The 14,203-nt window shown below is 35.3% G+C and overlaps 1 protein-coding gene across 6 annotated transcripts in view; it reads left to right on the top strand.

The window, feature by feature from the left end:
* The window catches only part of LOC136029451 (ninein-like protein), a 123,318-nt gene that overhangs the window by 71,847 nt on the left and 37,268 nt on the right, over positions 1-14,203 (top strand). For all 6 annotated transcript variants that reach the window (XM_065707896.1, XM_065707872.1, XM_065707881.1 and 3 more), the window contains 3 exons: positions 4,870-5,073; positions 7,384-7,524; positions 13,090-13,375. In XM_065707896.1, the coding sequence (XP_065563968.1) occupies positions 4,870-5,073; positions 7,384-7,524; positions 13,090-13,375 (631 nt within the window). The remainder of the gene's footprint in view (positions 1-4,869; positions 5,074-7,383; positions 7,525-13,089; positions 13,376-14,203) is intronic.

The following is a 14,203-nucleotide window of genomic DNA, read 5'->3' as shown; positions in this document are numbered from 1 at the left end:
TTCCTTTTTCACATTAATTTGCCAGGAAGAGAGTGAATACACTATTAGTTGCCTTTTTTATTTTTATTTTTCCAAATACAATAATTGCTTCCAAGGAAAATTCCGTATTAAGCCCTAAAATGTATCTTACTAGCTTTTCCATAGTCTTAAGACTACGTTGTAAATTTATAAAATTATTTAAAACTGATGATTTAATTCGGTACTTGTGTATTGTTCAGAACACACTCAATAAGTGAAGTTAGGTTCTTTCGCGAAATTAAATATAAAAAAAAACAAGTTTATTTTAACTGCAAGTAAAGGGCGACATTCTAACTTAAAACGCACAGAAATTGTTCCGTATATGAAAGGGGTTATCCCCTCCTCAACGCCTCGCTCTTTACGCGAAAGTTTGACTCTTTGTCACAACTCTACTTTTTAAAACAATAAAAAACTTTAGTGTAAAGAGCGAGGCATTGAGGAGGGGACAACCCCTTTCATATACGGAACAATTTATGTTCATTTTAAGTTTTAATGTCGCTCCTTACTTGCAGTTAAAAAAACTTGTTTTTTTTATTTAATTTCTGAACATTTTTGAATTAATGCATGTTTTGATTTTGGCTCACTGCACATGAATAATTAAAGCAAAACTTGCCCATTAATTTTTGTTTTGCTAAATAGCTTTCTCGTGGTTTTGATCGGACGATTTTGATATAGTAAAGGGAAAAAGGAGGAGGCCTAGTTGCCCTCCAATTTCTGGTTATTTATAAATACGACTAGAATTTTTGTTTTTTTACGACCGTTTTTGTTAATGAATAAATATACGTAACTTGCGAATTAACTTGCGTGATGAACTCCTGTATTTGTGTATTTTTATTACGTATAATATGAGGGGGTTCGCCCCCTCGTCAATACCTCGTTCTTTACACTAGAGCTTGAATTTTGTCCCAAATCTTTAAGAATGACCCCTGAATCACAAAGGCCGTAGAATAAATAGTTGAAATTACTAAAAAAAATTTAGCGTAAAGAGGAAGGTATTGTGGAGGAGAGGAACTCCCTTATGTACGTAATATTTTGTGTTCGTTTTAAGTTTTTATGTTGCTCATTACTTCCAGTTGAAAAAAATTATTTATTTTCTCATTGTTTTTTTTAAATAATGCTAGAAAATCCTGCGCCCCTTTCAGGGAAATTCCCTCATGACATGACAAATTCCTCTTCCCTCATGACAAACTCCTCCATAGAAAGATCCTCCCATGTAACCCCCAACCCACCCCCACCCCAACGCGAAAAATCCCCCTGAAAACGTCTGTACACTTCATAATAACCATTGCTGTATGTAAACAATGGTCAAAGTTTGTAACTTGCAGCCCCTCCCCTGGGGATTGTGGGCGATGAAGTCGTCCCCCAAGGACCTCGTTATTAGGTTTTCGACTAAGCTGAACAGAATGGCTATCTCAAAAATTTGATCCGATAACTTAGGGGAAACATGTGCGTGGGAGGGGGCCTAAGTGCCCATCAATTTTTTTGGTCACTTAACAAGGACACTAGAACTTTAATTTCCGTTAGAATGAGCCCTCTCACGAAATTTTAGGACCACTGGGTCGATACGATCACCCCTGAAAAAAAAAAAAAAATTGCATCCGTATCTGTCTTCTGGCAAAAAATACAAAATTCCACATTTTTGTAGATAGGATCTTGAAACTTCTACGCCAAGATTCTCTGATACGCTGAATCTGATGGTGTGATTTTCGTTAAAATTGTATGAGTTTTAGGGGGTCTTTCCTCCTATTTTGTAAAATAAGGCAAATTTTCTCAGGCTCGTAACTTTTGATGGGTAAGACTAAACTTGATGAAAATTATATATTTAAATTAAAATGCGATTGTTTTGATGTAACTATTGGCATCAAAATTCAGTTTTTTAGAGTTTCGGTTACTATTGACCCGGGTCGCTCCTTACTACAGTTCGTTACCACGATCTGTTTCACAAACTACGATGCAGGTATATTTTATGATAAAATCCGGTTTCATAGCCACAAAGACAAAACTCAATTTAGTTTGCTACGCATAGTGATAGAAGATAGTGTCTGAACATGGATTTTGAAATGAAGATTTGGGATTTGCCAAAGACTGAAAAGGAGGCAATTATATTTTTTCAGGATAAGGGGCTGTTGCCCACAACAAAACAACGCATCAATGGACACAAAATGACTTTATACTCTTACGAGAAGGAATATTTAGGCTAGGTTAGGTTTCGCCTACCTAATGAAAATGTACCTGCATCGTAGTTTGTTTCACGAAGGAACCTAACTTCACAATTGAGTATGCTTTATGGTTTCCCCCCTGATTGCTAACATTTTTTTTTTCGTCCGAAAAAGCAACTTTCACCCAAAAACGAATCTACTGTAAAGCTAATATGCCCAATATCAAGCACGAACCTTTGGTGTCGACGGCGGGAGTCTATCACTCTACCATTAGAGCGGTCCACACTTGATATTCGGTTTTACATGCTTTTTTTTGCATTAATATACAGAAATAAACGGGTTGTTTGTTTCACGAAAGAGCCTAACTTCACTTGCTGATTGTGTTCTGAATAATACACATGTACCTTTAATTCTTAAACCTATTATTTTAAAGTTATATAGGTACTTATGTGTTAGTCATTACACACTCTAGACTTGGGGATCTACAAGTACGGGGTTGAAACATCTGAGACGCTTGGGACATAGATAGGATGTATATGGATGTATGCAAAATGTAACCTACCTAACCAAAATACCAACTAAATATTTATTAGAATTTAGCTATAGTCTAGGTAATTATCCGCCAATTAGTGTGCAGGCACGAACCTGAAGATAGTACCCCAGGATAAAATTCATCACCTTCTCTGGGACACCCACCCCGCACCGTACCCAATATATCATCTTGAATAATTGAGTCGAAAGCAGTTACCACATCAGCAGAGAAATGTATGGTGATCTTATTTTGGCGCATGCTGTGCTCGATTATATCTTGGAGTGTAAAAATGTGATACATAAATCCCATCGCAGGTCTGAACCTCGCCTAGTTAGTGCGCTTGATCATTTTTCTGACCAAGCTGAAACGACTGAGAAGAAGCGTGGTGAGTATGTTGGCAGCAATATGTATGAGAGGCATTCTTCGGTCATTCTTGCATTCAGTGTTATCCCCTTTTTTATACAAGGAGATGATCTTCGATCTTCTTCAAATATCCCTTCTCTTATCCCTTGTCTTTGTCAACAGGTATTATAAGTGTTAAGTAAGAAGATTTGAGGTTGTCTTGTAATTGATGCGGTTATTGATTCTATTATTGATGCTATTTTATTTTTCAGTTTATTTACTGTATTCAGTAGTTCAGCCTTGTTAGGGGGCCACAGCCTGTATTTTGCTTATAGACCTTTGGGTGACGCTTGGAACTTTTGTATGGATACTAGAATTTAAAAAGGCTGAGTTATTTCCGGACTGTGCTTCGAGGGATCTAAGTGACAGCGATGCTTCCATCAGTTTATAATTTACCGCGTCATGTTATTGTAATGTCTTGTCAGTTTCTAAACAGAGGTTGAGTTCTTTGGCCTCTTCCCCTTAGGGTCTTTAAGCAGCTAGTATGGCTTCCTGGTATCTGAAAGGGTGGATGTTTTTGCATTTTTACAATGATTTTTCCTAATATTTCTGTCCATATTCCCTCTCTGACTGATGACATGCTTTGTGAAAATACTTAAATTCGGTTGAATGGCCTCAAAGACCGAATTTGTCTAAAATTTCCTAAAAAGTGATTTTTAATTTTTTGAAGAAATTGATGAAAAAAAAAATATTTTATTGCAGCGCGGGGGTTAGGCTTTCTCCATATTTGTGAGAATTTCATTTTATTGTGAAGAGCAAATATTCCTGAATGAATTCTTATATTATCATAAATTCTGTAAAATAGTTAGATTTTAGTGGGTAACATTGTAATTTATCCCCTCATCTGAACTAAATACTATAAAAAAATATATTTTCTGGCTGTAGTTAGCCATAGGCTAAATACAGAAGTCTGGTGATTTATTGGTTTGTATTATTTTTGTACTCATTTCTTATCAACAGTTGTTTCATCATGGCAAATAATGTCCATTTGAAAAAAGAAAGCACAACAAATTATTAAAATCTTTTATATAACCTAGAACTATTTCCAACCATTAGGGGAGGGGGGCTGAAAGCAGTTGAAAAGCGACCCTGAAAACCCAATAAATAAGCATTTTTAAAGTGTAATGAAGTTAGAATTTTGATGGTATCAAAGATGGTATACACTGTAGTGTGTAAAAGAGCGGGGTTGTAGGACTTCTATATGGGTCAGGTTCGCATTAATTCACAATATCATTTTTTACTTCCGTTTAAAACGAAGTTTTCTCAATCTAGTTTTCATTCAGTTAAGAATATTTGTATTTATTTTTGCACGAATCCCAAAATAAGATAGCAATTTGTGATCATAAGGTAAGAGAGAGAGGGAGAAAGAAAGAGAAATAAAAATAAAATACAAGAACTGTTATTATCAGAATCAATAAAGCCAAAATCGGTTTAAAAAATGACTTCGTCTCCGTTCATCCGTTGGTGCAAATCTATCGCGTATGCGATCTTTGACCCCCCACCCCACCCCCAACAAAAGGTATTAATAGGTATACACAGGCCCTTCAATTTTTTTTTTTAGACTGGTTCAAATAAAGTTGGTTCAATGAAATGCTCCCTGGGTATGGTGATTTCTGTTTTTATGTTTTAGTGAAGGGCCTAGAAGCTAATATATTCTGCATATGCGCTGTTGCTGTTTTTTTATTCGAATTTTTCGGATGTGGCTTTTTTTGTGTTATAAGAATGTTATATGTCAGTAAGAGTTGTGTTCATTTTCAGGCTAAATACCTTTGATTATCTAACAATAATTATGGATTCAATGGAGAACGGTGATCCACAAAATCTATCTGAATCGTCACTACAGACAGAATTAAAAGCATTCTTGGAGAATGGCATCGCTAGGTCGGAAACTGAAGCTATGGCGTTGGGAAAGTTTTTGAAAGCTGCTTCAACTTTTTTTAATCAAGAAGTTTCTGCGCTAAGGTTAGTTTGTGCAAGTTCTATAGGTTTTGCGTCAAGATTATTACTTTCTCTATTGTGGCTGGATCAGTTGCCATGATGTAAAATTGTAAAAATAGTGAGTGTTTGAGTTCAATGTCAACCATTCCCAAAAAATATATTTTTAGTAGTACTTCCAAAATTAATAGCTGCTGTTTACCTAATCCCTTAACATAAAACCTTATCAGCGGTTTCTTTCTAGTTTGTACGAATCACTACTCTCTTTTTTATATCTTTTTCAGGGCAGATTAGGTAGATCCTTATCTAGGCATTTTTGATAGACTCATTTCTGGCCCGTTTTTTGCATTGACGCCCTGAGCAATACATAGACAATATGTTCCTACACAGCGCGATTTACTATAAAAATGTAATTTTTTCACCTACATGTTATTTCCATGTTGTGTAAAACCACATAAATAATCAAAACATTTTTGAGCAAAATACTTAACAATAGTAGTAGCCTACAAACGACAAGTTATAAGCCTGGCACTGAAGAGAATAATAAGGAAGCATAAGCAAACAATTCCGGAGGGTGTCGATTTTTGGCTCAGATGAGAATAGTACGTTGTACAAGCAAATATTTAGCCAAGGAATGAATTAGGTGGGTACAAACTTAAACTTAAAATGGTCTCATTAATATGCAACGTCCAGAATGAAAAAACTGCAACATCAAGTAACTAAATTTGACCAAAGGAAGTGATAGCAAATCCCGCCTTCTGATTAAGGCAAAGCCAGACATCTAGCAGTTTTACTTACGGCCTCACTTCATCCATGTGGGCTCATAACTGTATATGGTGTATCTCATTCAAACCTATTTTTGTGAGGAGTCTGTTTCCATTATTGACGTTGGATGTATATCTAATCATAATTCACAATTAAATAGCATCATTAAATGACCTCAAGAACACTTTTTTGAGGGTGGTCAGGAAATTGCCCCCTCCCTTCCTGAATATCAAAGATTGTGTGCTAGTAATGGGTTAGCATAGGCTTTTTTTTTAGTCGCAAACCCTCTCACCCTAAGACAGTTTACTTTAATTAAATTTGTGAGACATGTCATAATGGTGCAAATGGGAAGTGTCTCATGTTGTGGGCTATTGACGCCAAAATTTCAGTTTCAGTCTTTATTTTTTCGTGCCATGTCATTGTCTAAAGTAATGATTCCTAAAGCATTTAGATTTGTTTTTCCATCTTAAATTATTGGGTTAAATTAGAAGCTTATTTTGATTAGAACTATAAAAGTGTGAAGATAACAAGAGATGCAAGGAGGAGGAGGTTCTTTTTCAAAGATTGAACCATGTGGGCCAAAGTTGAGTTATGGAAAAAAATATAAACTAAAAAAAAAACAAGGGGAAACAAAAGCGACAAATATGTTTTAATTATCTAGCTAGCCTTTTCTCATCACTATGTATTTGTCTTTTATGCTTTCAAGCCAATCAGACTACATTTGGCGCCAGTAAGGTATGATTTATTTTTATTTTATCTTTTTTGCCAGTTTTTATTCAACAATGTCAGTATTATCTATCAGTATATTTTATTTTGTAAATAAACCATGCAATGGCTAAATTTGTCTTGCTATCATTTGCAAAATTTATATCAACTCCTCCCCCTTTACAGCGCTTCATTTGTGAAGTCGCGAATTTTAAGGGATTTACATTGCTTAAGCCAAGTTACAAAAACTTACTTTCATGCTCATTACATGAAAAATGCCGTTTTTTGTTTTGTTTTTTTGATGTGGTAATCGAAAATTCAGTGCTGCTGAGCCATGGCATATAAATATATAGCTCAGGCATCGGATTTGGTCTTTGAAAATACATGCCTGTGAATAATCCTGAACATAGACAATCAGATCAAGTTCGAGTGTAGAGATCCAAATAATGACTGATCAGCCTCTTATTATAAATATCATCCTCAACGTCAATGGTAATATATAGTCCATGTTTCGGGAATTAGGGACCTTATTTCTTCCAAGGCAGACTTTCAGTGGCTACCTGCAGGATCGAGGAAGAGCGGTTGTCCTAACACTTGAAGCCCTACAAACCCGTCAGTGGTTAGCATTCTTTATACCTTCCTAGAAGCCGAGTGGGAAGATAAGCTGGCAATCGTGGGATTCTGAGAAGATCAGATACTCTTTTTCGTGCATAGGTGTCTCTGGAGGCACGAGACTGTCTATGGTAAGAATTGCACATCTGCATGATAATCTTGTATTATTTCCCTTTTTTTATTTACTGCCGCTAAGTTATGCTCGAAGAAACATATTTCAAAATTGGGTGTAATATACTGTATTTTCTTTTTGAGGTCTAATTTGGAACAGACTACTGCGGAACGTGATAAATTTTACAATGATTTAATTGAAGCAAATAACAGGGCTCAGATGTTGGCCCAAGAAATTGATGATCGGCACGCTAATATTGAAAAGGAGTCTTTGAAACTCATAAGGTAAGATTTCCGATTTGTCTTTCAAATATTCTCTAAGATATTGAGAAGAGTATAAACAAACACAAGAGTTCAACAGTCTACCGTGATAACCTAAACAGCGCTTCTCATGAATAAAATTCTGCAGGAAAATAAGGAAAACGATTTCATTTACCTGCGTCAGAGCTCAGCTATTTTGAAAGACCTTCAATGCATAAAAGCTGCCGTTTCAGTGTGGAAGACTTTACGTTGATATTTATGTAATAAATTTTATGTTGTTGAAACAGTTTATATTTTTGAAAACGGTCACAAGCCAAAATGACAGCGCCATAATATGCACAATGGCTGGCGGCATTTCTAACTTTTATTGTTTTAATTTATAATGGAGTATTCTTTAGTATACATGCCACATATATTTCTCCTTTCGAAATTTGTAAGTATAACCCACGACCCTGTCCGCCCTCAGCCGTTCTGTGCATAAGGGCTTTTGTGTGGTTTTTCGTAGATGCTGGACAATCATGTAAGGGTATGTCCTCATTCAAGTGACGATTCTTTTTTGGATTTTTATTTTACTAAAAATTTTATGGTATATTTTACTGTTTTTCTGTGGCAATTCTTTTACCTTCGGCTCAATGTAAAGCAAAGGCCAAAAAAAAGAGAAATAAAACTGTTACTAACCCTAGGATTTTGCTTGGTAGCCTATGTGCTTGGTAACCAGGCTACCAGTGGCTTCAGTTGAGGAAGAGAAGGAAGTTGACAACTGTCCCCGAAGATCGTTTTACCTTTGCACTCTGACCTTTAGAATATCTCGGGGGTGATATCCCTCTCATTTGTCGTGGTTTCTGTTCGTTTTAATTTTGACTTGATTATTAACATTAATTTTCGTCCGTTTTAGTGTTCATCTATAGCAGTGTTTTATATGTTTATTTTTGAAGTGAATAATCATAAAAAGCCGACCATTTCATGTACATATTGCTACGTCAAAAACTCTTTGACAATCTTATTTTTGGAAAACATTTTTTTTCAAATTAATGAAACTAAAAGAGTGACATTAAAACTTTAGACGAACAAAAATTATTCTGTATATCTGTTTCCTACTCAGCCCCTCGCTCCTTACGCCAAAGTTCGACTTTTTGTCCCCAATGCTTTAAGAATTAGCTGTTCAAACACAAGTAAGGGTAAGATGGGATAACTTGAATGGGTATTGGAATGCAAGAAAAACTATTTTCTTAATTCCTCAAGAAAGGAAGAGTTTATTGATGTAAATTTAGCTTAAATAACTAGACGTTCAGTTCAAACAAAATTATTCTAAATTCCAAATTATTATTTCTAAATAAAACGCTTGCAATTACCCACTAACTACATTGGTTTCACTCATAGATGGTTACAGTGGAGTGTTATAAATTTTTAGCGTGAAGAGCGCGAGATTGGGGAGGGTCATCCTCCCTCGGGTACGGAGAGAGTTCTGTCAGTTTTAAGTTTAAATGTCCATCTTGACTTTCACTTGAAAAAAAAAACTTGCTTTTCTTATATTTAATCAAACAGTTCGTGGCAATGAACTGTAGTAAGGAGCGACCCGGCTCAACAGTAACCGAAACTCTAAAAAATAGAATTTTATACCAATAGTTACATAAAAAAAATCGCGTTTTAAATTTGATTTTAAATATGTAAGTTTCATCAAGTTTAGTCTTACCCATCAAAAATTACGAGCCTGAGAAAATTTTCCTTATTTTAGAAAATAGGGGGGAAAATCCCCTAAAAGTCATACATTCTTAACTTAACTAAACAATCTTAACTAAAGTCATAACACCGAGAACCCTAATGTAGAAGTAAAAAAGGTCCTATCTACAAAAATGTGGAATTTCGCATTTTTTGCCAGAAGACAGATCACGGATGCGTGTTTATTTGTTTTTTTGTTTCTTTTTTTCCCAGGGGTGATCGTATCGATCAAGTGGCCCTAGAATGTCGAGAGAGGGCTCATTCTAACGTAAATTAAAAGTTATAATGCCCTTTTTAAGTGACCAAAAAATAGGAGGGCACCTAGGCCCCCTCCCACGCTCATTTTTCCCCAAAGTCACCGGATCAAAATTCTGAGATAGCCATTTTATTCACCATAGTCGAAAAACCTAATAACTATGTCTTTGGGGACGACTTATTCCCCCACAGTCCCCTTGGGAGGGGCTGCAAGTTACAAACTTTGACCAGTGTTTACATACAGTAATGGTTATTGGGAAGTGTACAGACGTTTTCAGGGGGATCTTTTTTGGTTTGGGGGGATTTGAGAAGGAGGGGGTTTACGTGGGAGGATCTTTCCATGGGGGAAGAGAATTTCAATGAAGCGGGCGCAGAATTTTCTAACATTATTTAAAAAACCAATTAAAAAATAAACATGAAAAGTTTTTTCAACTGAAAGTAAGAAGCAGCATTAAAACTTAAAATGAACAGAAATTATTACGCATATGTGGGGTTCACCTCCTCGTAATACATCGCTCTTTACGCTAAAGTATTTTTAGTAATTTCAACTATTTATTCTACGGCCTTCGTGATTCAGGGGTAATTTTATAAGGAATTGGGATAAAATTTAAGCTTTAGTGTAAAGAGTGAGGTTTTGACGAGGGGGTGAACCCCCTCATTTACGTAATTAAAACATACGAATGTAGAAATTTCTTACGTAGATTAATTCGTAAGTTACGTATATTTTTTACTAAAGAAAACGTTGGTAAAAATTAAAAGTTCTGGTTGCCTTTTTAAGTAATCAAAAAATTGGAGGGCAACTAGGCCTCCTCCCTTGCTCCTTTCTTTCTCAAAATCTTCCGATTAAAACTATGAGGAAGTCACTTAGCCAAAAAATATTAATATGCAAATTTCGTTTTAATTATTTATCTGCGGAGAGCCAAAATCAAAACATGCATTAATTCAAAAACGTTAAGAAATTAAAAAAAAACAAGCTTTTTTAACTGAAAGTAAGGAGCGACATTAAAACTTAAAACGAACAGAAACTACTCCGTATATTAAAGGGGCTTTTCCTCCTCAACGCCCCGCTCTTTACGCTATTTTTTTTCTTTGTTAAAAAGTAGAGTTAAGAGAAAGAGTCAAACTTTAGCGTAAAGAGCGGGGTGTTGAGGAGGAAAAGCCCCTTTCATACACGAGTAATTTCTGTTCGTTTTAAGTTTTAGTTTCGCTCCTTACCTTCAGTTAAAAAAAATTGTTTTTTTTATTTAATACGATGACAAGAGTGAGCGGCGGACAAATGTAATTTTTACTTTTTATTCCCCTTCTTCTCCTTTTACAGCCTATTGCTCCTTTTCTTGGTTTTATCTTTGTTTTGCGGATTTAATTGACTTGATCTCTGATTGGCTGGCATCTCTACGGGTAGATTACATGTAATTTGCAAAAGGTTGATTATTTGATTCATTGGGTTTATTTAGCTTTCAAAATTTCTTTAATTAGAATTTCATCCTGAATTAAAATATAACATTTATTTGTGCCGAAAATGAACGTTATCCCCCCCTCTAATGTGCAAATCCATACCCGAGTGGCATATAAGCACTAATTTTTCCACAGCACACTCTTTCTTCAAATTGGTTTAACGTCCAAATAACGGAAAATTATTTTCACACGTACTTTTCGGGGTATATATTTTCATATTGGGGAGGGGGAGATGAAATTAATTTCCGACGCAAATTAATGCTATATTTGGATTTAGGATGAAATTCTAATTCTGAATATATGTGAGCTAATCGGAAAATTTACCCAGGATTCTTCTTTGGAAACTATCCCATATTGGGATAGTTTCCCAATATTGGGATTGTTGCGTAATCATCTTCCTGCTGTCCTATGTAATGATCTATCTTATATTTTTAATCCATTGACTTTTCATCCTCACACTTCTAACAACTTACAGATTCATCATACACTGTCATTGCGGCCTGACTTCAACCCTCTGACAGTGTGTAGCGTGACTGGAACGCGCTTCCTCTGTTTGCACGAAGCTGCCACTTCTTTGGTCTCTTCAAAGAGAATGTTTGAGAATGTCTAGCTAATAATTAAGTTTCACCTAGTTTTTCATGGAGTTGACGTCTGAATCTGGTCAGATGTTTATTTGATTTGTGAAATCATGCGCTACGCCTCTGCCTTGCTTGTGATTTGAGGATTTTTGGGTCAGTGGCTAAATTTTTTATTATGTTCCTATTTTTGTTGGTATTTTTTCTCCCCCGTTACTTCCTGGCCATGGAGCAGACTATGTTGAAACTGATTTTGTGTTGTTACGAATTTATTATTAAATAAAGCAACACAAAACTATGTATAAAATGTATTTTTTTAATGTCCTTAGTATATTTAATTAAAACTGCAAGCGTATAAGCTATAAATTTTTATCAACTTATCCCACACCTGATATGGCAGACTAATAATTAATTTAAGCGACTAAAAAAAAAAAAGAATTCTCCTTTTCTGGTTAACAACTGCAATAGATCCCAAAGAGAATTCAAAACACATAAGAGTTAGATTCTTTGTTATTTAACATGGGAGGAGAGGAATTAAAAACTATTAGCGCCACTGACAGTTTAGCGTGGGGCAATTTATCAAAAAACATAAATTGGATAATTAATGCCACTTCGAAGCTACAGGTTTTCTCGCTGATCACGAGAAAAAAAACCCTGCAAAAGCAGAAGTGTTGCTCCGCAACACAATTGCTTGTCATCAAACCTAGAAACCTCATAAAGTTGACATTTACATAGCTTTTATGCCGTCATTTTACTCCGAAGTCCTGAATTTGTCAGTAAATTCAGTACGAAAACACAATTACTAGTCATCAAACCTGGAAACCTCATAAAGTTGACATTTACACAGCTTTTATGTCGTCATTTTACTGCGAAGTCCTGAATTTGTCAATAAAATTCAAAGTGTCTATTCCAGCCCTAAAATCCCATGATCACCATTTTTGAGAGCTTTTCGCGTCATTGTCACTAAACTGTGAAATCAATTTATGCAAAACTGGTGATTATTTACATAGTGAGAATATTACCAAGAGAAGAAGTCAACATTGTGATTATCCTAAAAAAGATCACGGAAGGTTTTAAATTAATAGGTTGTTTGTGCAATAAATGTTATTAGACAAATTCCAAAATATGTCCAAATTCCAACATAATTTCAAAAGTGATTTTTCTGGTGTTGGCGGAAGCTTCTGTAGGTTTTCAACCGGTGATTATAGCTTTCAAAATTCTTAATCGTCCTTTAAACTTCGGAAATATTCAGTATTGGTGCTTTCAACTGTTGTCTTAAAATTACCTGTAACTCCACCGAAAACCATAGTACGGGTATTATTAACAAATAGATTTTCTTTTTATTATTTTACGAGTTACAATTTCCGATTTCCTTACTCTGGCATTGCTGTTTTATCCTTCAGGATACTTGACGGGAAGGAGGCTTTGCAACCAAACTTCAGTAAGTGATTTGCGCCTTTGTTGTCGAGCTATCTACTTATTCCCGCTCCCTACCAAACAAAAATGGTAAGACCCTTGTTTGACTTCCAGTTTATGATTGTTTTGAAAATTAATAGGCTTATTCCGGATTTTTTTTATTCCTTAGAACACTTGAAGTAAAACATGGTGAACAGATCAAATACCTTCAAGAAGAACTAGAAGCTGAACGAGACTCGTCATTATCACGCTGGCAACAAGAAAAGGATGACTTGGTCAAGCAGTTAAATATGACAAAAGAAGTGGAAATGCAGCTGAAATCATCAATGGATTTAATTCAGAAAGATAATGATAAACTGCTAAAAGAGCTTGGTGCAATGAATGAATTGATTAATAACCTTGAAACTGGGAAAGCAGAGTTGGAAAAGGAACTAGAGACTTATATTTTCTCGCAAGTAAATCTCAACTTTCTCATCTACTTAGTAGTATTTTACTAGAGGTTACTGCATAAAAAGTTCTTTTTGGCACGCTTTTTAACCCAGAGCTGAGGAACTTTCCACCCACCCGTTAATTGCTATGTTTATCCAAACAATACGACACTAATCGTAGGTTTTTTTTGTGCCTTGGCGCCTAGAGGGGGTCACGCTTCTAACCCTTACTTTAGTCTAAATTTTTAGTCTTTCGAGGTGAGTATCTAGAACTTTTTGTTAATTTAAGATAAAACATATTTATCTATGATATCAGTCTCAAGTAAAACAACCCTTCCCTATTTATTGTGACTTTTATGGGCATACCTGATCACAGAGAAGCAGGAGGTGGGTGGAAAATTTTAAGATTGCGGTCTAAGAATTCGTTTTTTCTTTCACCCCTCTTCTCTTCTAACAAAGTCTCCTGATATCAAACTGCTCAAACTGTCCTTAAATCAAAACTTTAAAAAACATATTTTTTTTTTAGCAATTTGTCAAATAGTTCGCGGTATCGAACTATAAGTATCAAAGGAATCTGTCTAGTAGTTCGCGGTATCGAACTATAAGTATCAAAGGAATCTGTCTAGTAGGTTGATTCTCTTGTCTGGTCCTCTTTTCTCTGATGCATTAAGCTTCTTTAAACGGTTTCTTGATTATTCCATGAAATACTAAGCCGAAGACTTCTGAAGTCAGAAACAAAACAGATGTTTATCTTTTTTGTAGAATAACTGAAACCGTTAAAATGAGCTGCAGCTCCTATGTTTCAAAGCTGCTAATTATTTTTAGTTATAACCACCCAGCGTGGCAAACAGGCAT

The sequence above is a fragment of the Artemia franciscana genome, chromosome 1 (assembly GCF_032884065.1).
Source record: "Artemia franciscana chromosome 1, ASM3288406v1, whole genome shotgun sequence".
Lineage (NCBI taxonomy): Eukaryota > Metazoa > Arthropoda > Branchiopoda > Anostraca > Artemiidae > Artemia > Artemia franciscana.
The sequence above is the reverse complement of the archived record's forward strand: the minus strand, read 5'-3'. Positions and strand labels throughout refer to the sequence as shown.